The sequence below is a fragment of the Heptranchias perlo genome, chromosome 13 (assembly GCF_035084215.1).
Source record: "Heptranchias perlo isolate sHepPer1 chromosome 13, sHepPer1.hap1, whole genome shotgun sequence".
In the NCBI taxonomy this organism is placed as follows: Eukaryota; Metazoa; Chordata; class Chondrichthyes; order Hexanchiformes; family Hexanchidae; genus Heptranchias; species Heptranchias perlo.
Genome location: NC_090337.1, coordinates 25,594,903 through 25,618,912, shown reverse-complemented (window position 1 = coordinate 25,618,912; position 24,010 = coordinate 25,594,903). Strand labels below are relative to the sequence as shown.

The following is a 24,010-nucleotide window of genomic DNA, read 5'->3' as shown; positions in this document are numbered from 1 at the left end:
GCCTCCACATTGTATTTTTTAATTTTCTTTTGCTCACCAAGGTGAGGGATGTTAGTGACAGGGAACTGAACACTTTCTATTTCAGGCATCCAGGCTACAGTTGGCCTTAAGTACCAACCATGTCAGGTGTAGCATGGTTAGATGCAGAGTAAAGCTCAATTTACTTCGCCCCAACAATGCGCCTCAGTCCCAACCATAGAAAAGCATCCCCCACTGCACCAGTGAGATGCTTTTTCCATTTCCCACGCCAGTCATCCTGTGGCTTCTGCGTTAAAATGCTTAATAGTATCAAAGCAGGGGCAGTTTCATGTTGTGGGCACATTCTCTAGGAGCTGAATTTAAACTGTTCAAACTCATTTCATGTAGGACTCTGATAGCCAAGAGGGAAGAGATTTTCATCTCATCAGTCTGGGTTAGATTCCAAAAATTAAAGAAAAGTATCTAGTCCACCTGGCCGCCAAACCTTCAGGTTTAAATCACATACGATTCAACTCGCAGACCTGGGATTTGGTTTTACGTCCCTCCCTCATGAAAGTGATGAAAAATCTATCTGATTGATGGCAATGTGATACAGTCTGTTTATAATAGTGCTCTTTCATTTTGTGGATGTATTCCAAAGCAGCCTGGGCAGATGGGATTCGCTCTGTGAACTGGATAGTGCAGGATGTTAGATTACAGTCATTTCATCAGTGAGCAATCAGCCAAGACAAAGGGCAAAAATCTGCCCTCTTTTTCTCTGAAAAGGTTCTGGGTGCTGCAGTATGTGAGAAGAGAAAAGTTCTTTCAATTGTAAGATTGGTTTGAATCCAACTCACAAAAAGATTAACCATATCTTATTTTTATCACTGCTAAGTATTACATAGAATGTACAGCACAGAAACAGTGCATTCGGCCCAACAGGTCCATGCCAGTGTTAATGCTCCACACGAGCCTCCTCCCTCCCTACTTCATCTAACCTTATCAGCATATCCTTCTATTCCTTTCTCCCTCATGTGCTTATCTAGCTTCCCTTAAATGCATTTATGCTATTCGCCTCAACTATTCCTTGTGGTAGCAAGTTCCACATTCTAACCACTATCTGGGTAAAGAAGTTTCTCCTGAATTCCCTATTGGATTTATTAGTAACTACCTTATGTTAACTATCTTATAACTTTCATAATCTTAAACACCTCTATCAGGTCACTCTTCTAGAGAAAAGAGCTCCAGCCTGCTCAATCTTCCCTGATAGATATAACCTTTCAGTTCTGGTATCATCCTAGTAAATCTTTTTTGTACCTTCTCCAGTGCCTCTATATCCTTTTTATAATATGGAGACCAGAACTGTTCACTGTACTCCAAGTGTGGTATAACTAAGGTTCTATACAAGTTTAGCATAACTTCTCTGCTTTTCAATTCTATCCCCCTGGAAATGAACCCCAGTGCTTGGTTTGCTTTTTTATGACCTTATTAACCTGTGTCACTATTTTTAGTGATTTGTGTATCTGTACCTCCCGATCCCTCTGCTCCTCTGCCCCATTTAGACTCATATTATCCAAGCAGTATGTGGCCCCATTATCGTTCCTACCAACATGTAATACCTCACACTTATCAATATTGGAATTCACTTGCCACTTACACGCCCATTCTGGAAGTCTATTAATGTCTTCCTGTATTTTGTCACAGTTCTCCTCAGTATTAACTATACCCCAGCAATTTGGTGTCATCTACAAATTTTGAAATTGCACTTCTGATTCCTGAGTCCAAATCATTTATGTAAATGGTGAACAACAGTGGTCCCAGCACTGATCCTTGTGGATCACCACTTTCCACCTTTTGCCAGTCTGAGTAACTACCTTTAATGCCTACTCTCTGTTTTCTGTTTTGTAGTCAGCTTGCTACCCATTCTGCTTCTTGTCCCCTGACTCCACATGCTCTAACCTTAGTTGTGAGTCTACTATGCAGTACCTTATCAAAGGCCTTTTGAAAATCCAAATATATTACATCAAGCAATTGAGCTTTGTTAGTTTCAGTCCAGTAGACCTGTTATTAATTTTATTCTTACCTGCTACATCATTTCAAGATTTTCACCTATTTGGCCTGGAAGGGATTTTGGTTTAATTTATATTATATTATTGATATAATTTGCAAACATTTAATTTCCAGAGATACACAAGTCATTTAGAATGTTAATTAGGATGTTCAAATGGAATAACAGATGGAACAATTGCTCACTTTCACAAGTCATATCCATGAGACAATTGGAGGTCATTCAGTATATCCCAGAGCAGTTCATACGCTGATGTTAGAAGTGACTCCTTGAAAGCCCCTATCTATTTGGTCCACCAATCTCTCCATGGTGGACATCTGGCTTTCCAAGTTGGAGCCAAAAGACTGCATGGCAGCCGTTTGAGTTTCCACCAAAGCTGCAAAGACTGGTGACATTGACTTCTTTTGTGAGCCCAACTGCAGCGTCCCTGGAGGTGGCCACACACTCCAAAGTAAACTGCAGAGTGCTGATGCCATGCGAGATGACACCACACAGACTGAAAGCAGGCTCCTTCATATTTTCAGCCATAGTGCTGAAACTGCTTGGCAGGCCTTCCAATACCTCGTATAACTGCTTGAGAGAGGCAAGCAAGAAGAAACAAAGAAAGAACTTGCAGTTATATAGCGCTTTTAATGACCTCAGGATATCCCAAAGCGCTTTATAGCCAATGAAGTACTTTTGGAGTGTAGTCACTGTTGTTATGTAGGAAAAGCAGCTGTCAATTTGCACACAAGGTCCCACAAACAGCAATGAAATAAATGACCAGATCATCTGTTTTTAGGTGTTGGTTGAAGGATAAATATTGGCCAGAACACCGGGAGAGCTCCCCTGCTTTTCTTCGAATAGTGCCCTGGGATCTTTCATGTCCACCTGAGAGGACAAAAGGGGCTTCAGTTTAATGTCTCATCCGAAACATTAAGAATGGACTATGGAGAAATTTACCAAGACCGTGCGCCACCACCATCACTCCCCACAATTCTCTGTCCATGAAAATCAATGGGTGGAGAATTTCAGACAGTGCACTTACAATTTTCTGATAAGCCGCCCATTGCATGGAAGGCCCTGCAGGTGACGCAGGGGTCTCAAAAAATGTTGCCCTGTAAGTGGAGTTCCGCATTTCACAATGTAACCCACACTATACCTAGTGAACAAAAACTATCCCCTTCCCCCAAAAAAGGTATACTTTGATGTGATAAATTTTCATACTTGTTTTCTAGGACAATGTCCGGCATCCACAGCATGTTGGGGGGCAATCGAAGGATCGAAACTCCACTGTATTCTGACACATTCCAGCTGAGTCGCCTATCATACCACTGCTACAATAAAAAACAATGACAATGGAATCTATCACCAATTGAACTGGCAACTAGATGGTGAGGATCAGATAATTGAACCAGCAAATGACACAAAATGAGCCAATGTTATTTAAACTACTTGCAGAAACTGAACATTGTATGTATTTCCCCAACAGAGGCTCATAGCCTGTTTTACATTGGTGCAATTAAGTTTGATTGAGTTTGGCTTCTTTCAACCTTTCTAAACCAGTCTCTTTAACTTTGTTGGTTGGCTAGGTTTGCACTAATAATTCTCACTTTATGTCTACATTCATCTACTAATCCTCTTGTAAAATCTACATTATGTGAGATGCTGTTTCTTGTTAATATTTGACCCTGATATTGCCAAGTGTTATAAACCTGATCCAATCTTTGTACACCCTCTTGACACAGTAGCATGCTTCATTTCAATTAAACTCAATGCTTTTGATTAGAGGACCACGTGCTAAATCTGTTACTGTTAATTTTGTGTGCACCTTTCATTAAAATAATGAAACTAATCTTGTGTTATAATGAAAAAAAAGATAATTTAAATGTAGTCGTGCAGCTCTAGTTATAGAGCTATCAACAATCCAGAGCACAAAAGCATGATGCCCAACATCTAAATAATCGTGTTATATTTCTTGCTCTTTGACCTTATTATGTGAGTATGATCAAGTACTTATGAAATCCTAAAGGTTGTAGAAGCAGGATCAAAGGTTACAGCAAAAGTTGTGGCGGAGTCAACTTTGAAGGTGTAGGGCCAAAGGTGCACGCAGAGGAGGTGGGTTTGAGTACTGCTTCTTAACAAATTTCACTTTAACAACTGTCTTCCACCATGACTGAGTGAAGGAAAATCAGAAGGCCACGTTCTCGGGTCTGATTAGAATAGCATTGACAGAAACACGGGAGCTGGTTACCAAATTGTTCTCTTGGGGAATAATGAATGGAAACCTAAAAATAAGAAAAACAGAAAATGCTGGAAATACTCAGCAAGGCAGGCAGCATCTGTGGAGAAAGAAACAGAGTTAACTTTTCAGGTCGATGATCCTTTGTCAGAACTGGAAGAAATTGAAGATTAAACAGTTTTAAGCAAGTACAGAATCAGGGAAAGGTGGGGGGGGAGGGGAGGGGAGGAAAGAACAAAAGGGAAGTTCTCTGATAGGGTGGAGGGCAGGCGTGAGTATATGACAAGAGGAATGATGGGGCAAGGCAAGGAGGGAATGGGACAGGTAAGGAAATAAAAGATGGGTCTAGATGAGCTGTAAATGGCAATATCAGAACCATCACCAGTCCAAAAAAATGGGAGCAGTGGTTATATCTGAAGTTATTGAAATTAAATTAGTCCAGAAGGTTGTAAAGTGCCTAAATGAAAGATGAGGTGCTGTTCCTTGATCTTCGGTTTAGCTTCATTGGAACAGTGTAAGAGGCCAAGGACAGAGAGGTCAGAGCGGGAGTGGGACAGGGAATTAAAATGGCAAGCAGCCGAGAGGTCAAGATCATGTTTGCGGACTGAGCAGAGGTGTTCAGCAAAGTGATCACCCAATCTGCGTTTGGTCTCCCCAGTGTAGAGGAGACCGCATGGTGGGCAGCTAATACAGTATACTAAATTGAAAGATGTACAAGTAAACCACAGTTTCACCTGGAAGGAGTGTTTGAGGCCCTGGACGGTGGGAAGGGAAGAGGTGAAAGGGCAGGTGTTACATCTCCTGCACTCGCACGTGAAGGTGCCGTGGGAAGGAGAGGGGGTGCTGGTGGTGATGGAAGAGTAGACCAGGGTATCGCGAGGGAGCGGTCCCTTTGGAATGCTGAAAGGGGAGGGGAGGGTAAGATGTGTTTGGTGGTGGGATTGCGCTGGAGGTGGCAGAAATGGCAGAGTATGATATGTTGAATGTGGAGGCTGGTGGGGTGGAAGATGAGGACAAGGGCAACCCTATCATGGTTCTGGGAGGGAGGGGAAGAGGTGAGGGCAGAAGCGCAGGAAATAGGACGGTCACAGTCAAGGGCCCTGTCAACTATAGTGGAGGGGAATCCTCGGTTGAGGAAAAAGGAAGACATATCAGAAGCACTGGTGTGGAAGGTGGCATCGTCAGAACAGATGTGACGTGGATGGAGAAACTGGGAGAAGGGAATAGAGTCCTTAAAGGAAGCAGGGTGGAAGGAAGTGTAATCAAGGTAGTTGTGGGAGTTGGTGGGCTTATAATAGATATTGGTTGACAGTCTATCCCCAGAAATGGAGATAGAGAAGTCGAGGAAGGGAAGGGAAGAGTTGGAGATGGACCATGTGAAGGCGAGGGAAGGGTGGAAATTGGAAATTAAGTTGATTAAATTTTCCAGTTCAGGAAAAGAGAGCATGAAGCAGCACCGATACAGTCGTCAATGTACCGGATAAAGAGGTGAGGAAGGGGACCTGAGTAGGACTGAACAAGGAATGTTCCACATAGCCCACAAAAAGGCAGGCATAGCTGGGACCCATATGGGTTCCCATAGCGACACCTTTTATTTGGAGGAAGTGAGTGGAGTCAAAGGAGATGTTGTTCAACATAAGAACAAGTTCAGCCTGGCAAAGGAGGGTGGTGGTGGATAGGAACTGGATGGACCTCCGTTCAAGGAAGAAGCGGAGGGCCTGCAGGCCGTCCTGGTTTGGGTTGGAGGTGTAGAGGGACTGGACATCCATGGTGAAAAGGAGATGGTTAGGGCCAGGGAACTGGAAACTGTTAAAGTGGCGGAGGGTGTTGAAAGAGTCAGAAAAGACTGAACAAGGAGAGACAGAATAGAGTCATGAAAGCAAGAACAGGCTGAAAATATGGGTCTCCAGGGGTAGTCCGTTTGTGGAACTTGGGAAGGAGGTAGAAGCGGGCTGTACGGGTTGGGGACCTATGAGGTTGGAGGCCGTGGGGGGAAGATTTCCAGAGAAGATGAGGTCAGTGCCGGTCTAGGAAACTATGGCTTGACGTTCGGCTGTGGGGTTACGGACCAGGGGGAGGTAAGAGGCGGTGTTAGACAGTTGGTGTTCAGCCTTCACAATGTAGAGGTCTGTTCACCACACAACAACAGCGCCGCCCTTGTCAGCAGGTTTAATGACAATGTCAGGGTTGGACCTGAGAGAACGGAGTGCTGCAAGTTCAGAGGGAGGTAGGTTAGAGTGAGTGAGGGGAGTAGAGAAATTGAGATGGCTGATGTCACGCAGCAGTTTGCAATGAAAAGATCTAGAGAGGGTAAGAAGCCAGAGGGAGGGGTCCAGGTGGTACGAGAATTCTAAAGATGGGAGACAGGGTCCTCTCCCCGCACTTTATGTGCGGGGAGAGGACTCCTGGCCAAAGAAGTGGGCGTGGAGGCAAAGGCGACGGAAGAAGAGCACAGCATCATGTCGAGCTCGAAATTCATTGAGGTGAGGGCGTAAGAGAATGGTTAAGGCCTTTACTGAGGAATGATCATTCAGGGTCAGAGAGGGGAAGGTCAAAGGGGATAGTGAAAACACAACAAAGGGTGAGATTGGAGAGAGGGACGGGGTCAGAGGAAAGTGAAAGGGAAGAAAGATCAGGAAGGGCGTTGGTATCTAAGAGTTGTTGAAGCTTGCGGTCCTTGACACCTGAAAGGAAGAAAAAAAGTTTCTTGTTAAAGTGCGGAACAGGATAACTCTGAAATAGAGTGAGTCGGTGCTGCTGGAGAGAGAGGTCAAGAGTGTGCATGTGGCAGTGCATGGAGTTGAGTGTGGATATCAGGAAGTGGCGAGAGCAGTGGTTCGAGGAAAGCTGAATGTCATGGAGATAGCTGTAATCACGGGCGGATCCGAAACATGAAGGGTGGAATTTAAGTTGGAAACCACGTGGAATAAGTCAGAGCCGGAGACAGTTGCGGAGGAAAGAGATGTGGCTGTGAAAGCAAGTTTTAGAAGAAACCTGATCTAACATGAGACGGGAAACAGAAAGCAATGAAGGCGAACAAGGTAAAAGAGACAAATGAAAATCTCGTTGGAGAGAAGAGCAGAACATCTTCAAGGTGGGGCATTCCTAGAAGAGGCAGTGAATTAAACACTAAATCAAAAGCAAAATCCTGCGGATGCTGGAAATCTGAAATAAAAACAGAAAATGTTGGAAACTACTCAGCAAGTCAGGCAGCATCTGTGGAGAAAGAAACAACGTTAACAATTCTGGTCGATGACCCTTCATCAGAACTGGAAGAAGTTGATGCTTAAACAGTTTTTAAGCAAGTACAGGGCCAGGGAAAGGGGGAGAAATTGGAAACAAAAACAGAAAATGCTGGAAATACTCAGCGAGTCAGGCAGCATCTGTGGAGAAAGAAACAGAGTTAACATTTCAGGTCGATGATCCTTTTGTCAGAACTGGAAGAAGTTGAAGATTAAACAGTTTTTAAACAATTACAGAGCCAGGAAAAGGGGTGGGGGGAGGAAGAGGAGGGGAGGAAAGAACAAAAGGGAAGGTCTCTGATAGGGTGGAAGCCAGAAGTGATTAAATGACAAAAAGGATAATGGTGCAAGGCAAGGCAAGAAGTGTACTGTACTGCTCAATTACTGCTCTGCACCGTGAGTGGGGCAGTGCTGAGTAAAGATTGCACTGTCTTAGCACTAAAGAAGGTAAAATTGAAGAGACAATTAAACTGGAGCAGCTCCTAGTGCCTCCTAGCCATTGGTGACCTGGGAGCAATCCACACAGCCACAGTCTTGGCTGCAGAGGTCTCAGGCCAGGCAGATTACTTTATCCTGCTTTAAAAAAAGAAAGAAATCATTTTTAAAAGGCAATAAGTAACTCAGATAGCTATGCAGTGCCTATAGAGTATACAGATAACAATTTACAACAAAATAAAATTGAAATTACTTTGAGGTAATCAGCTAAGAAAGAAGAAAGAATTGCATTTATACAATACCTTTCACATCCCCAGAACATACCAAAGCACTTCATGGCCAAGGTCCCACAAACAGCAATGAGATAAATGACCAGATAATCTGTTTTAATGATGTTGGTTGAGGAACAAATGTTGACCATGACACTGGGAGAACTCCTTTAAAAGCTGAAATTATTACAAAAACTAGAAAATGAACTGCATTGGTGAAAAATATGTGGTTAAAGTTTAATTAAGAAGTAATTAATTGTTACACAGGAAACGAGGAGAGGATCACATCCCATAAAGCATGGGTATAGAAGTTGCATTAAAAGATCAATGAGGTGAAATCATGCTGCCCAGTAGTAGTATACAGACTCATTTCTATGAAATTCCTCTGTCTGGTATTTTAATGAAGACATTAACTAGTTTATTATAAATGGATTAACACTTTCACTAAAATACAGGGCAGAGAAATTTTATATATCTACATTAATGGATTCATATGGTATTGGTATTTTTTTAAAGAAGATTTGATTGCTGGTTTTGGTAGAGAAGTTTTAGAATCTGTTAAGAGTTGGGATGTCAGTGCCCAGGTTAACATGATGAAAAGAGAATTCAGAAATATGGTACAGGGCAGGTTCCTTTACTCACATGCTTAATCCATACATTTGTAGTCAGAGTCTCATCAACTTCTTTCTGTAAGGAATTGAAAACACAGAAGTACATTAGAGGTGATATATTTAATAGAATTTCATTTCGGCATGTATGAAAGACCTGCCCAAGTTTGATGCTAGGTAGTTTCTGAATTCCTTTCCAAAGGCTGTACTGGGGTAAAAAAGTGACAGACAAAAAGCAAGAGAAGATAAACCCAATGTGGATACATGTCTGTTGGCAAGTGATGGAGTGGCACAGCACATGACCCCCTGTTTGATGTGGAAGTTGGAGATGGTAGCCAGGCTCAGCATTCTGTATTATACTTGCAGGACCTGGAAATAGGTGTGAGAAAAGACAGCATATTTTAAGGAACCTGACATGGTAAGAATACCCAACCTTGTACCAGGTAGATGACACAAGTATGCATGCCACAAAGTGTTGCCTGTCAACCTCTTTGACATTTACTGCTTGCCCACTTGGACACAGCATTGAGGAGGCCCTCTTTGGTGATAAATCTATACCTTTGTGAAACTTTGCCAGGTTATTAATTTTTACCGTCTGCTGCTTGGAAGCTTCTCCGAAGATTGTTCCTGCTGTTTATAGTGAGTGCTGAAGAACTTGAGATTGAGGAGTCACAGTTCACAGGTGAGTACGAAGCTGTGGTAGCAGAGGGAGAATGGGAACCTGTTGGCCGGATAGTTACATGGCTGTCACCATTGACCCTGTATTATCTCAAATGCTGCAGCACAGTGGAAATGCCGTTGTTTCTCAGTGGGAAAGAAGCTGTGATTGTCAGCCATGCTGAACAGTGGATCACAAACCTGTTTCATACATGTGTAGATAGCATTTTAGTCAATACAGCAGTGTTAGCCTGGCATGAGCCAGAGGCAGAAAAGTTGAGGGCAGTGATGATCTTCAGTGCCATTGGCAGTGCCATGCGTATTTTGCAGATCGGCCGGTGTTTTTGAAGCAGATAGCAAACATATATCAAAATAGCGCAGCACTGTAAGTACTGTAAAAATTAGAAAAAAATCCAAAGTCTGTTCTCCTTGCACATACAGCTTCCTTTGTACCCAGTTTTTTATGCTATCCTGGCACAAAAACTGGTAAATTGCACCAGAGATTCATTTAAATATTTTTCATGCATTCTGGGGCCTATAGAGAGAAATAAAATATGAGAAATGGGTGGAAAAGTACAAGTGAACTGTATAATGAGAGCTAACCATATCCATTTTTTTTTAAAGTTAGCACTTTCATTGTGCAGAAACACAATGGAATGCAAAATTGTAATTGATTTCACTTAATTGGCAATTTATACATGTTCTGAAAGTGGATTGAGGAGGCAATGCCCCACAATAGGTGTTGACTTACCAATGAAATGAGATTGGAGAGGGTTAAACCCAGTGAAATGTCCACCACTTCTTCCTTCCGCTCAACTGGCCGTACATCTTTATTATACTTTCTGACTATAAAAAGATCGTTAATCAATCTCTCCTCTTCATTCCTACCAGAACATCCTGCAGCAAAAAAGAGAAATAATGCCAGTCATTTGGAATGTGAAGGGGATGAGGGGGCGGACATATGAGGAGAGGTTGAGTAGATTGGGACTCTACTCATTGGAGTTCAGAAGAATGAGAGGCGATCTTATTGAAACATTTAAGATTGTGAAGGGGCTTGATCGGGTGGATGCGGTAAGGATGTTCCCAAGGATGGGTGAAACTAGAACGAGGGGGCACAATCTTAGAATAAGGGGCTGCTCTTTCAAAACTGAGATGAGGAGAAACTTCTTCACTCAGAGGGTGGTAGATCTGTGGAATTTGCTGCCCCAGGAAGCTGTGGAAGCTACATCATTAAATAAATTTAAAACAGAAAGAGACAGTTTCCTAGAAGTAAAGGGAATTAGGGGTGACGGGGAGCGGGCAGGAAATTGGACATGATTTTAGATTTGAGGTTAGGACCAGATCAGCCATGATCTTATTGAATGGCAGAGCAGGCTCGAGGGGCCGATTGGCCTACTCCTGCTCCTATTTCTTATGTTCTTATGTTCTTATATGTTCTTATGTTCTCAAAATTCCCACATTTTTCATATCATCAACAAGGATATAACTTTTGGACTTTTATGACATGCCCGGGCTTGTTGGGTGCAGTGTGGATTGTTGCCAGAAAACCAGACAATGAGAGAAGGCAGAATACGCATTCTTCCCTTTAAAACAATCAACCCAGAGAAAGACTTCGTCTTACATGAAACTAAAGCCCATCAAAACCTTGCATAAATTATCGCTACTAACTACTAAAGCAGGAAGGTAGCAATCAATGCAATTATGCAAACCCATCAAAACTTCACATATACAATGGCTTTCAGTTCAAGACTAGTTACGGGGACAGGAAGCCAACAATCACCTGAAGAAGCCCACCATAATCAGACAAAGAACTAACCTTGTTTTGGATTCAGATAAGAAATTTAAAAAAAAACAGTATAACTGGGCCACCAGTTACGAAGGGGGGGGGGGGTTGTTTTGGAGCAGGTTCTAAGCAGTTCTGTTTTGGAGCAGCAGTTTTGGAGCAGGTTTTAAGTTGGTTTTGGAACAGGTTTTAAACAGCAGTTTTGGAGCAGCAACAAGGCGCAACCGCAGCCCTCCACAAAGATTGCCCACCCACAACTGCGCCTTACCGCACCAACAGACTCTATCCAACTGAAGAACCTTCGCAGATTCCACAGACCAGGACCACGTGGGGACGGCAGGGCCCAGAGGACACAAAGAGCGTACCCCAAAACTGCAACCGGCTTACCTGGCTGGATTTCGAACTGTCAAGGAACCCTGGTTGGTGAGCATGATCCCTGACCTCTCCTGGTTCAATTTAGTTAGGTTTTGGGGGTGGTCGATTTTGCGTTGTTGTGTGTCTCGAAGGCCGCCTTGGAGTACACCTTACACCAGTATCCCCCACGATGACGGCATTGCTGCAACAGCATCAATACTCAACATCAACAACAGCCAATCTCCAGACGCCATCCTACAACTCATCCGCTTCATCCTGGATCACAATGTCTTCACCTTCGATAACCAGTTCTTTACCCAAACACACGGAACAGCCATGGGGACCAAAGTCGCACCCCAGTACGCCAACATTTTCATGCACAAGTTCGAGCAGGACTTCTTCACTGCACAGGACCTCCAACCAACACTATACACCAGATACATTGACGACATTTTCTTTCTATGGACCCACGGCGAAGAATCACTAAAGAGACTACACAATAACATCAACAAGTTCCATCCCACCATCCAGCTCACCATGGACTACTCCTCAGATTCAGTTTCTTTCTTGGACACACAAATCTCCATCAAAGATGGGCACCTCAGCACCTCACTCTACCGCAAGCCCACGGACAACCTCACGATGCTCCACTTTTCCAGCTTCCACCCGAACCACGTCAAAGAGGCCATCCCCTATGGACAGGCCTTGCGAATACACAGGGTCTGCTCAGACGAGGAGGAACACGATGGACACCTACAGACGCTGAAAGACGCCCTAGTAAGAACGGGATATGACGCTCGACTCATCGATCGACAGTTCCAACGGGCCACAGCGAAAAATCGCATAGACCTCCTCAGAAGACTAACACGGGACGCAACCAACGAGTACCCTTCGTCGTCCAGTACTTCCCCGGAGCAGAGAAACTACGCCATGTTCTCCGCAGCCTTCAACATGTCATCAATGATGACGAACACCTCGCTATGGCCATCCCCACACCTCCACTACTTGCCTTTAAACAGCCACCCAACCTCAAACAGACCATCGTTCGCAGCAAATTACCCAGCTTTCAGGAGAACAGCGTCCACGACACCACACAACCCTGCCACGGTAACCTCTGCAAGACATGCCAGATCATCGACACAGATACCACCATCACACGAGAGGACACCACCCACCAGGTGCATGGTTCATACTCCTGTGACTCGGCCAACGTTGTCTACTTCATACGTTGCAGGAAAGGATGCCCCAGAGCATGGTACATTGGCGAGACCATGCAGACGCTGCGACAACGGATGAACGGACACCGCGCAACAATCGCCAGACAGGAGGGTTCCCTCCCAGTCGGGGAACACTGCAGCAGTCAAGGACATTCAGCCACCGACCTTCGGGTAAGCGTACTCCAAGGTGGCCTTCGAGACACACGACAACGCAAAATCGTCGAGCAGAAATTGATAGCCAAGTTCCGCACCCATGAGGACGGCCTCAACCGGGATCTTGGGTTCATGTCACGCTACACGTAACCCCACCAGCGAACAAAAGTTATCGGTTTTTAATATAATGGTTCATTTGCTGTCTTTCTCTTCCTTCCGGATGTTTCTATGTTTCTGCCTCTCTCTTTTCTTTTTGGTTGTTTGTATATTCGGTGACTTTGTAGGTAACACCTCTCTGTCTGCACACTGTGATTGCCTTGGCAACGGGCAGTTGGAAAGACTATCTGTAATCACCAGGTATTGTTCTGTGATTTATAAATGCGAAGGGTTCGAGGATTTCATTTCCACATTCACCTGAGGAAGGAGGAAGCCTCCGAAAGCTTGTGAATTTCAAATAAAATTGTTGGACTATAACTTGGTGTTGTAAAATTGTTTACAAAGGAGAAAATCTGAGCAGCAGTGGGGGAGGAAGGGGAGGTTTTCATCCATAAGGTGAAAGCCCATTCCTCCGCAGAACCCCGGAGTGAGGGCAACTGGCAGGCCAACGTGCTAGCTAAGGAGGGTGCCCGCACAGGCACTTTCTGGAACCCATTTGGGTCCCGTCCTATAGCAGCAGTCACGGGTAGGAATGGGACACAGGGGAGTGCAGGGGTAGTTTTAACCCCGGACCTTAAGACGGTCCAAACCCAAGGCCCCGTCCTCAAGGCAGTCCTCAGTGCAGTGGCAGAAGGGAAAAGGGTAGAGGGCCCTTACAGCACAGCAGCCCTCTCTGTAAAGGAGGGCATGCTGTTTAAGGGAGAGCAATGGGTAGTACCGCAGCAGCACAGGCGGGAATTCCTTCAACTGGCCCATGAGGGTCCAGGAGCGGGGCATCCCGGGCCTGAGACCACCTGGCAGCGGGTGGAACAGGCAGGATGGTGGCCAGAACTCAGGGAAGATGTCCGCGAGTTCTGTGCCAGCTGTCTGGTGTGTGCTGCTAACAACCCTGACCCCCACAAAAGGAAAGTACCTATGGGACACATCAGGAGGGTAGAGGGACCATGGCAGTCGATCCAGGTCGACTACATCGGGCCCCTACCCACCGCCCAGGGAGGCTATAAGTACTGCCTAGTCCTGATGGATGTGTTCACAAAGTGGGTAGAAGCCTTCCCCTGTCGAACAGCCACGGCTATGAGTACAGCCAGGATCCTGGTCAGGGAGGTGTTCTCACGATGGGGGCTACCACATTACATGGAGTCCGACCAAGGGAGCCACTTTACCGGGCAGGTCATGCAGAATACTCTTATGGTACTTGGCATAGAGGGGAAATGGCACGTTGCACACAACCCACAGTCCTCAGGGATTGTAGAGAGGATGAACAGAACCTTGAAAGAAAGGCTGAGGAAAGAGACGGTAGACTCACCTAGAAAGTGGGTAGAAGTCTTACCGTTGGTCCTAATGGGGATCCGAGCCAGCCAGTCAAAAAGCACGGGGTATTCCCCACACGAGCTCATGACTGGTAGGGTTATGCGGACCCCCACCCATGTGCTAGCCCCGGTGCTCACGGAGGATCAGCTCAGAGAGGTGAACCGGGACAGCTTCGTCAGGAATCTGTTTGAACACCTTAAACAGGTTCACTGGCAGGCTGCTAGCAACATGGGAAAACAGCATCGGAGTAACCGACTGCTGTCAGAACCCCGTACGCACCACGAGTGGGAGATAGGGGATCAGGTTATGGTTAGGAATTTTGCTCGGGTAGGCAGTCTAGAAACATTATACATGGGGCCCTACAGCATTGTAGATAAGGCAAGCCCCATGGTATACGCCATAAAGCTGCCTAGGCGCACCAAATGGTTCCACATTGACCAATGTAAGTTGTTTAAATACGATAGAAGGGAACAGCCAGCTGGGGCAAGGTCTGAGGATAAAAATCCTCAGCCTGCAGCAGGAGCAAACTCACAGACTGCACAAGCGGGTGCAGTGGCTTGTTTTAAGGGAAGGGCCATCCCACCCACCGTTTGGGACACTCCCCCACTCATCTGGGACTCAGACGAGGTGGGACCTGAGGGCAGAGAGTTACCTGCCCCAGACATAGGTTTAGAAGAGGTACAGCCCGAGGATAGAAATCCCCAGCCAGCGGCAGTGGAGATTCCACAGACCGCACAAGAGGGGACAGTGGCTCGAGTTAAAGACTCACCAGCCAGAAAACCCCGACCATGCAGAGTCCCTAGAAGGCCCCCACGAACACCACGGCCAAAGAAACCGTGGTCACCGGCTCCCCAGTTTAAAAGGGCAGCCCCTCAAGTCAGGGATCGATCTGAGGACAGAGGTCCCCAGCCAGCAGCCGCAGGCTGCGAGGGACCAAAGGTACAGGACAGGGCGGCCACACCGAAGGGAGTAGTGTGCTGTAGCCCGAGCAGGGATTAGCCTGGCCGCCCGGGGACGGGCGGCGGATGTACATAGCTTCTGTTATTTAATTTTGAGATTGTTAAGTTTGGGTGTTTTAGTTAAATTTTAAATAAGGTGGTTGGTAGTTTAAGTATTATTGTTTAAGAATGTTTGTATTGAGTCGAGGTCGCAAGACTCGACTATGCTTTACCCAAGCCAGCGAATCTGTTCGGGACCTGGCTATATGCTCTTATGTCTCCCTACAGAAGAGATTTCGATAGGATGGGGGGCATACTCCTACTCGCCCTGATAGGAATGGCCGCTGGGAGACGAGGTGACGTGGAGGACTCCCACATTTTTGGGTGCTCAGGGGAGAGAGCACCGGTTGTGACTGCGGGGGGCAGCGAAGGTAACGTGGAGGAGATCACCACCTATACCCATGGGGGAAGATGGCCAGGGTGGCTGGGATCTAACTCCACCCGATACTCCAGTCAGACCGGGTTCACCTACGGGGAGGCCTCCCTCCCCTGCCCCAGCTTACAGGTTGTGGCCTCACAGGTCGGGGTCACTGAGGGGAAACGCGTGTGCCTGACCTGCAGAGGACAGATTCCCCTGGGAAGGTGGTGGTGGCTCAGGAAGCTGAGCAGAGACATGGGGGACCGTACAACTGACTGGGAGTGACTGGGGAACGACACCCATCGGACCATTACCGGGAACCATGGGGGGTGGGGGGTAAGCGTGTGCTGGGACAAGTGGTGGAAATCGGAACAGGGAATCTATGTCTGCATCTGGGGGTCGCGGAAGACCTGCCCCATGGGCGTATCCATTATCTTTTCCGCAGCATGGCTGGACAAGGGGAAGGGGGTGGAATGGGATTCCCACCTAGACACTTGCATAACCCCATCCTCTCCAGCCTCAGTTAAGGCCACTGAACTCGTGGCACTCGCCCGATAGGCCCTGCCCACGGCTCCAACAGTAAGGACACATATGGAGAAGTGCCCTGCCACCACCAAGGGACCAGGGCATGGGCTGGTACTAGTGCCGACTGAAAAGGTGCTATACCAGGGGGTACACTATGCGGTAGCTTCCGTGATTCTAAACCTCACAGGCCCTGTTAAGAGAAATGTTCAGGAAATTCTACGAGTTCGATTTTGCCAATGTGAACAAAACAGAACTGTATACTACCTACACTGAGTACTTTAGCAATGCGGGGAGACAAAGAAGGGGAACCTGGAATTATGTTTTCACAGCATATAATACAGGATCCTCTGTGATAAACAGTCTGGATGACATAGAATTGCAGACACAAATAAACGGTTTAAAAACACAATTACGAAAAATCTTAACAGAGGAAAACATAGTGGTAGGCTCAGAGCTACACGAGGACCAGGCCATGACGGTCCATTTAAAGGAGATTATTGCTGAGTTGGAAGGGCACTCATTCGAGAGGATAGGAATGCATCAGACCAGGCTGCACAGAACGAGGTGTGCGTGCTGTACGGGGCATGGTTGCTGGGCGAGGGCCGCAGCAACCTGGAGGATTTAAAGCAGGATTTAGTCCCCTCCTGGATCAGCAACAAGCACCTCGCAGCCCTCCACCCATTTGAGAATTCACTAAGCCCGTGTCAGTTCCGCCTAGCCTCTGAAGCATACCCTGTCCCAGTAGATTGTGGGCGCTCCAACCACACCATCATGGGTATCGTAGTGAGGATGCCGGTCATGGGTGGGACTGCCCGACCTGCACCGATATATAGGGTGGAGAACATTGGAGTCATTCAAGGGGTGCACACGTCCGTTTCGCAGCGGTCCCACCTTACGTCATAAAGTGGGAACACATGATGACAGGTACAGAGCTCTCTGGGTGCCGGAGCCGGGGTGCACACGTAGTACTGTGTCCTCAGCACTTGAATGCCTATTCTAGACCACAGTGCGGGTTTAAAACTGCTGGTGCACGACCTATAAACTGTACCATGGAGGTAATGGCACAAGGCCATGTTCCCCCACAGGTAGCATGGTTCCGCCAGGACGACTCGGCTCCAGACCTCATTACAGCGTTGGTCCAAACATGGACAAAAGAGCTGAATTCCAGAAGTGAGGTGAGAGTGACTGCCCTTGACATCAAGGCAGCATTTGACCGAGTGTGGCACCAAGGAGCCCTAGTAAAATTGAAGTCAATGGGAATCAGGGGGAAAATTCTCCAGTGGCTGGAGTCATATCTAGCACAAAGGAAGATGGTATTGGTTGTTGGAGGCCAATCATCTCAGCCCCAGGACATTGCTGCAGGAGTTCCTCAGGGCAGTGTCCTAGGCCCAACCATCTTCAGCTGCTTCATCAATGACCTTCCCTCCATCATGAGGTCAGAAATGGGGATGTTCGCTGACGACTGCACAGTGTTCAGTTCCATTCGCAAGCCCTCAAATAATGAAGCAGTCCGAGCCCGCATGCAGCAAGACCTGGACAACATCCAGGCTTGGGCTCATAAGTGGCAAGTAACATTCACGCCAGATAAGTGCCAGGCAATGACCATCTCCAACAAGAGAGAGTCTAACCACCTCCCCCTGACATTCAACGGCATTACCATCACTGAATCCCCCACCATCAACATCCTGGGGGTCACCATTGACCAGAAACTTAACTAGACCAGCCATATAAATACTGTGGCTACGAGAGCAGGTCAGAGGCTGGGTATTCTGCGGCGAGTGACTCACCTCCTGACTCCCCAAAGCCTTTCCACCATCTACAAGGCACAAGTTAGGAGTGTGATGGAATACTCTCCACTTGCTTGGATGTGTGCAGCTCCAACAACACTCAAGAAGCTCGACACCATCCAAGATAAAGCAGCCCGCTTGATTGGCACCCCATCCACCACACTAAACATTCACTCCCTTCACCACCGGCGCACTGTGGCTGCAGTGTGCACCATCCACAGGATGCACTGCAGCAACTCGCCAAGGCTTCTTCGACAGCACCTCCCAAACCCGCGACCTCTACCACCTAGAAGGACAAGAGCAGCAGACACATGGGAACAACACCACCTGCACGTTCCCCTCCAAGTCACACACCATCCCGACTTGGAAATATATCGCTGTTCCTTCATTGTCGCTGGGTCAAAATCCTGGAACTCCCTTCCTAACAGCACTGTGGGAGAATCTTCACCACACGGACTGCAGCGGTTCAAGAAGGCGGCTCACCACCACCTTCTCGAGGGCAATTAGGGATGGGCAATAAATGCTGGCCTCGCCAGCGACGCCCACATCCCGTGAACGAATAAAAAAATATATAGGGGGTGGGACATATTGTGTCACCACAAGTGCACCCCACTACCAGCTTGAACAGCACATCTGGTGTCCGGTGAGTGACAGCAGTTTTTGTTTTAAACCCGAGGCAGATGTTCAAGTGGCCCAGGAACGGATTGTCCCCATTCCTGAACCCTCCACTGTTCACCTCACTGTTAGGGAAAACATTACCAACCTGTAGAGCTGTGTCACACATTTTGGTTACGAAATTCCCCCTCTACCAGAACATCTTACTAAACTACTAAAAGCTGTAGAGTTATCACAAAAGCATTTCTATACTTTGGAACAGAAAACACACGACATGGAGGGAGAGATTCAAGGTATCACAGTCCCACCCTGGTGGGACATTTTCAAAAACATAGAGGTCCCTTCATGGGTCAGAATGGCTTCCCACATCCTCGTGGTTTGCCAGCTGGGAATAGTGTTGTACTTGTTGTGCTCTCAGTGCAAGGGAAAAGGCAAAATCCTAGAGTTCCAAAACGAAAGGACCTGGAAGAAGCATTATGCTAAGGTGGAGAGAGACACACCTGTTTGAACTTTTTTTGTGTTCCTGAATAAAGATTGTTGTTTTTTTTTGTGTTTGGTTATTTTTAAGAAAGACTTTTACATGTTGTTTTCTTTTAATAAAGATGTATGTGCACCAAATGGGTGTTGGACCCCCTAAATGTTTGGATGTATGCAAATAACTGTATTTTTGCCTATGCATGTTTACGTACACCACGTTTTAAAGAGTGGGGAATGTATGTGTCATGAGATCTTAGATAGGTAATTACAGGGGAAGATTGACTATGGAGGGTCGGGAATTTTGCTCACCTTTTACCAGCATGATACTTGAAGCAATGTTTAAGTATCACAGGGGGGGCTGAAGGGTTCTCAAAATTCCTACATTTTTCATATAATCAACAAGGATATAACTTTTGGACTTTTATGACATGCCCGGGCTTGTTGGGTGCAGTGTGGATTGTTGCCTGAAAACCAGACAATGAGAGAAGACAGAATACGCATTCTTCCCTTTAAAACAATCAACCCAGAGAAAGACTTCATCTTACACGAAACTCAAGCCCATCAAAACCTTGCATAAATTATCGCTACTAACTACTAAAGCAGGAAGGTAGCAATCAATGCAATTATGCAAACCCATCAATACTTCACATATACAATGGCTTTCAGTTCAAGACTAGTTACGGGGACAGGAAGCCAACAATCACCTGAAGAAGCCCACCATAATCAGACAAAGAACTAACCTTGTTTTGGATTCAGATAAGAAATGTTAAAAAAAACAGTATAACTGGGCCACCAGTTACGAAGTGGAGGGGGGGTTGTTTTGGAGCAGGTTCTAAGCAGTTCTGTTTTGGAGGAAGGAGGAAGTCTCCGAAAGCTTGTGAATTTAAAATAAAATTGCTGGACTATAACTTGGTGTTGTAAAATTGTTTACAACTGTTTTGGAGCAGCAGTTTTGGAGCAGGTTTTAAGTTGGTTTTGGAACAGGTTTTAAACAGCAGTTTTGGAGCAGCAACATGGCGCAACTGCAGCCCTCCACGAAGATCGCCCACCCACAACTGCGCCTTACCGCACCAACAGATTCTATCCAACTGAAGAACCTTTGCAGATTCCACAGACCAGGACCACGTGGGGACGGCAGGGCCCAGAGGACACAAAGAGCGTACCTCAAAACTGCAACCGGCTTACCTGGCTGGATTTCGAACTGTCAAGGAACCCTGGTTGGTGAGCATGATCCCTGACCTCTCCTAGTTCAATTTAGTTAGGTTTTGGGGGTCGGACAAGGGTGTTCCCCATTCTTAACTAAGTGTACTTTGTATGTCTGTATAATCTCAGTGTTATCCTAATGTTATAAGTTCATTTGTGACTTCAATAAACCCAGTTTTTTTTCTTGCACCAAAACCAGTTGTCTGCTGCACTTTGTCACAACCCCCAAATAAGTCCAAGGTCTAGAACCCAGGGAGTGGGAGCGATTCGAACCGCTCAGAAGTCAGAGGTGAAGCTGACACACACCAGCCCCCCGCTACAAATGTATAGAGAAACTCCCCCACCAACAGAAATGCCTTATCAACACAGGAGTCAGAACGTCTATAGCCTGTGACTTAAAAAAATAACCTAGGTAATTACACTTAAAGAAAGAAAAAGACAGTCGGACATTTCACGTTGGTTTCTGATTTTCAGGCTGAACTGCAATTAAACTCTGATTGACCTTACCCGGAACAGCCCCTTCACTAAACGACTAAACTTTGATTGACCTGAGACCTGTTTACTTAAAGTTACTTTGGTTTAAAGTTTGACACAGTTCCACCTTAACAGCAGGATAATATATTGTGAATTACATGGTATAACATGCCTATCTTATAAAATGCATTATCATCTGACTTACTGTGAGTAGCACCATGGGAGATCCATTGGCATTTACCTAATCAGTTTTGACACCATTTTTGAAGTTCTTATTCCCAAAGTGTAACATCTTTTTGTGAATATTTAGTTCATTTTAAAATGGATTATGCATTGTTTTTCATTATTTATTTCTAGAAATTACTTCCTCTTTCCTTTGTTTTGCACTGGTTTGAGAGGCCATAGTTGTGTAACTAGAGAGATTCTCAGTGTGCTGATTAACTTTTCTGATTAGAATCCAGAACAGTTGCCCATTTCTCCTGTAAGGATCTGGTGTTGAGTAACTGTGGGGCTTTTTTAAAATCTGCCCTGGTAGATTGTTAGACTTCCAACTATGTAATTTTGTCAGCTGATTCTTTCGCTAATAGCCCCTAGCTGAGTTTGGATTTCAATAATTTTTTTAAATGTTGTTTATTTGAGCCTCAGATTGAGCAAGTTGTTTATGGACCTCATGGCATCATTGGTACAACTTCTGATGGAGATAATATTGTGATCTCTACTTTCCGTTTTTCTCCTCCCATGATTCCTTTTTTCAGAACTTACTTCCAGAATTTAGAGTTCTGGTGCTATTAGCTGTATCCTCTTTAACAACAGTCACTGAACTTCAAAGCAATTCATTATACGTGTAAAACTTTGGAATATTTCTGAGACACTATCAGGCACAATATAAATGCAAGCCCTTTTCTCATAGAAGGTAGATTTAGGAGTTTCAGCAATACTGTTACCACCCTTATAATATTGTACGATTTAGCTAGGATTTTTGTGTTGTTTATTATTTACATATTTGAAAGACAACCTAGATAAACCAAAAGAGTTTCAACAATCTTACATTGATTTAATGCCTAACTGTCACCCCCGGCCTGTTGTCACCCCCAGCCTTTTATCACCCCCGGCCTGTTTTCAGCCCCCGCCTGTTGTCAGCCCCGGCCTGTTGTCACCCCTGGCCTGTTGTCACTCCCTGGCCTGTTGTCACTCCCTGGCCTATACAGCAGTGAGTTCTGGATCCTTTTGATATTCCTACTACATTCGCTACGTATCAGCTCTTTCTGCCGCACCATTCTCTAGAGGGCAGTGATTTCTGGGTCCCTTTGATATACCCAACTTCAATGCCATAAGGCCTTTTTTCTGCTGCATTGGTCTCAAAAAGAGTTGGGACTAACATCTACTTAATTGTACTACGTTGATTGTATTTAGTTCTTTCCTTGGCCCAATGCTCTGTTCTGCACTTTATTCTTGCTGCTGTGACTTGAGTTTTAAGTTCATTACTGTCTATTATTAAAGTTTTTGTTTAAGTTCTCCTTGTATTAATTTGTTTTATGTGATCACAGATGAAAAATGTTAATGATTGTTTAATAAGAAAACAACGTTTAATGCAAAGCTGATTCTTGTCACCGTGAACTAATGTATAAAAAATGCTAAAAAGTAACTGCTACATACAGTTCCCTTTATGACTGTTCCTCAACAATGCTCATTTCAGGATATTGGGATCTACACTAAAAAGTATTAGGTAAATGCTGAATTGGGTTTCTGATGTTGGTTGTTGAACAGTGATGATTGAACATGGAGGCTAGTAGTTCTATAACAGCTAGCTCTCTGAGAGCTGCAGGAGTATGTCTGCACCCAAACTAAAATAGAAAACAGTTGTAAGTCTTAGATTAATCAGAGAACAACTCCACTCAGGTTTTGTATAATGCGCGGTTCTGTAAATATCATAAGTCCCACTTTTAAAAAATACTAAAGTTAACGTTACTTACATCTGACTAAGTTTCAATGCATGTTAGTTAATAGATAACTTTCTAGTTTTGAACACTACAAAGGAAATTCAGTTCTCTTGAGATTAAAAGAATATTTTTTATTTAAACACATTCAAATCAACAGTCCTGTCTGGGACCAGATCAGTAAATGCTGCCAATTCAAAAGAGATTTCCTTTATCACTGAAAAACTGAACAAAAACTTTCTTCTGTAATAATAAAACTTAACTTACCTGTATAAAACAGGCAGGCGATGAGCAGGCAAACAGCGTGAATGTTCCACATTTAGAAAGAGAGCGATTCTGAATTTAATGGCTGCTGAGTGCGTTTGGTAGTTTTTAACAGCTTTTGTTTGAAGGACACAGAGAATCTGAAACTTGACCCAGGATTGAAACTGACAGAAACAGCTGCTGGCCCAGATAGATATAGAATAAAGTCACTTCCATGTGAAGGGTCCGGAATCTCACAACGTGGGTGGGGAATCTGTTGTGATTCATATTCCACCTGAAGGCCATCTCTGATTACATTTTTAAAAATTGCTTTCATTCACTTAATGCTTTACGGAACAGACCTACCTTCTCATGGCACTGGAAAACCTACCTGTTAATTTCAGGGTATCCTCTAAATTTCATAACCTTCGTGATTTCCTGAGGGTATCAAAGTCAGTTGTAAAAATGATAAAGAAATGCAATATTCCACACAAAATGTAAAAAATAAGTAAATGTAGAAAAAAGATTTGCTTGCATTTTACTCTTCAAAACCCTGTCACTAAAATCATAATCCTCATTAAACCGTGCTTCTGTATTTTTTTAAAGTTTAGATCTGTACTGTTTTATGAACATGCCGTTGTCAATCACATCAGACTATAAGCAATAGGATTTTGAGGTAAGATGAGAAACCCTCGCCAGCATCTCCCCTCCCCATCCCCTGAGGACACTAGGATTTCATGTGTTATCATAAACCAAACAGATGTAGACCTTTCCTGACCTGTTTGAATAGTGAGTTTGCATTCTTAAGCACTGCTGTAATTTCTAACTTGATTTCATGCAGTAAATATTAAAATCACACCAGAAAATGATTTTGGTAAAAGTTTTGCAAGCAAGTAATATCGTACTATGGTTTCTATTTTTAGCTTATTTTTTAGAATTCAGCAAGCAGTCCACAGAATAT

General features: G+C 45.0%; 1 protein-coding gene across 1 annotated transcript in view; it reads right to left on the bottom strand.

Moving 5' to 3' along the window:
• The window catches only part of chrnd (cholinergic receptor, nicotinic, delta (muscle)), a 40,633-nt gene extending 17,475 nt beyond the window's left edge, over positions 1–23,158 (bottom strand). Inside the window, exons 1-4 of the mRNA XM_067995184.1 lie at positions 23,074–23,158; positions 10,210–10,355; positions 8,836–8,880; positions 3,233–3,342 (exon numbers count right to left, since the gene is read on the bottom strand). Coding sequence (XP_067851285.1) covers positions 3,233–3,342; positions 8,836–8,880; positions 10,210–10,355; positions 23,074–23,125 — 353 coding nt within the window. The 5' untranslated portion in view covers positions 23,126–23,158. The remainder of the gene's footprint in view (positions 1–3,232; positions 3,343–8,835; positions 8,881–10,209; positions 10,356–23,073) is intronic.
• Between the last annotated feature and the right edge of the window lie 852 nt (positions 23,159–24,010).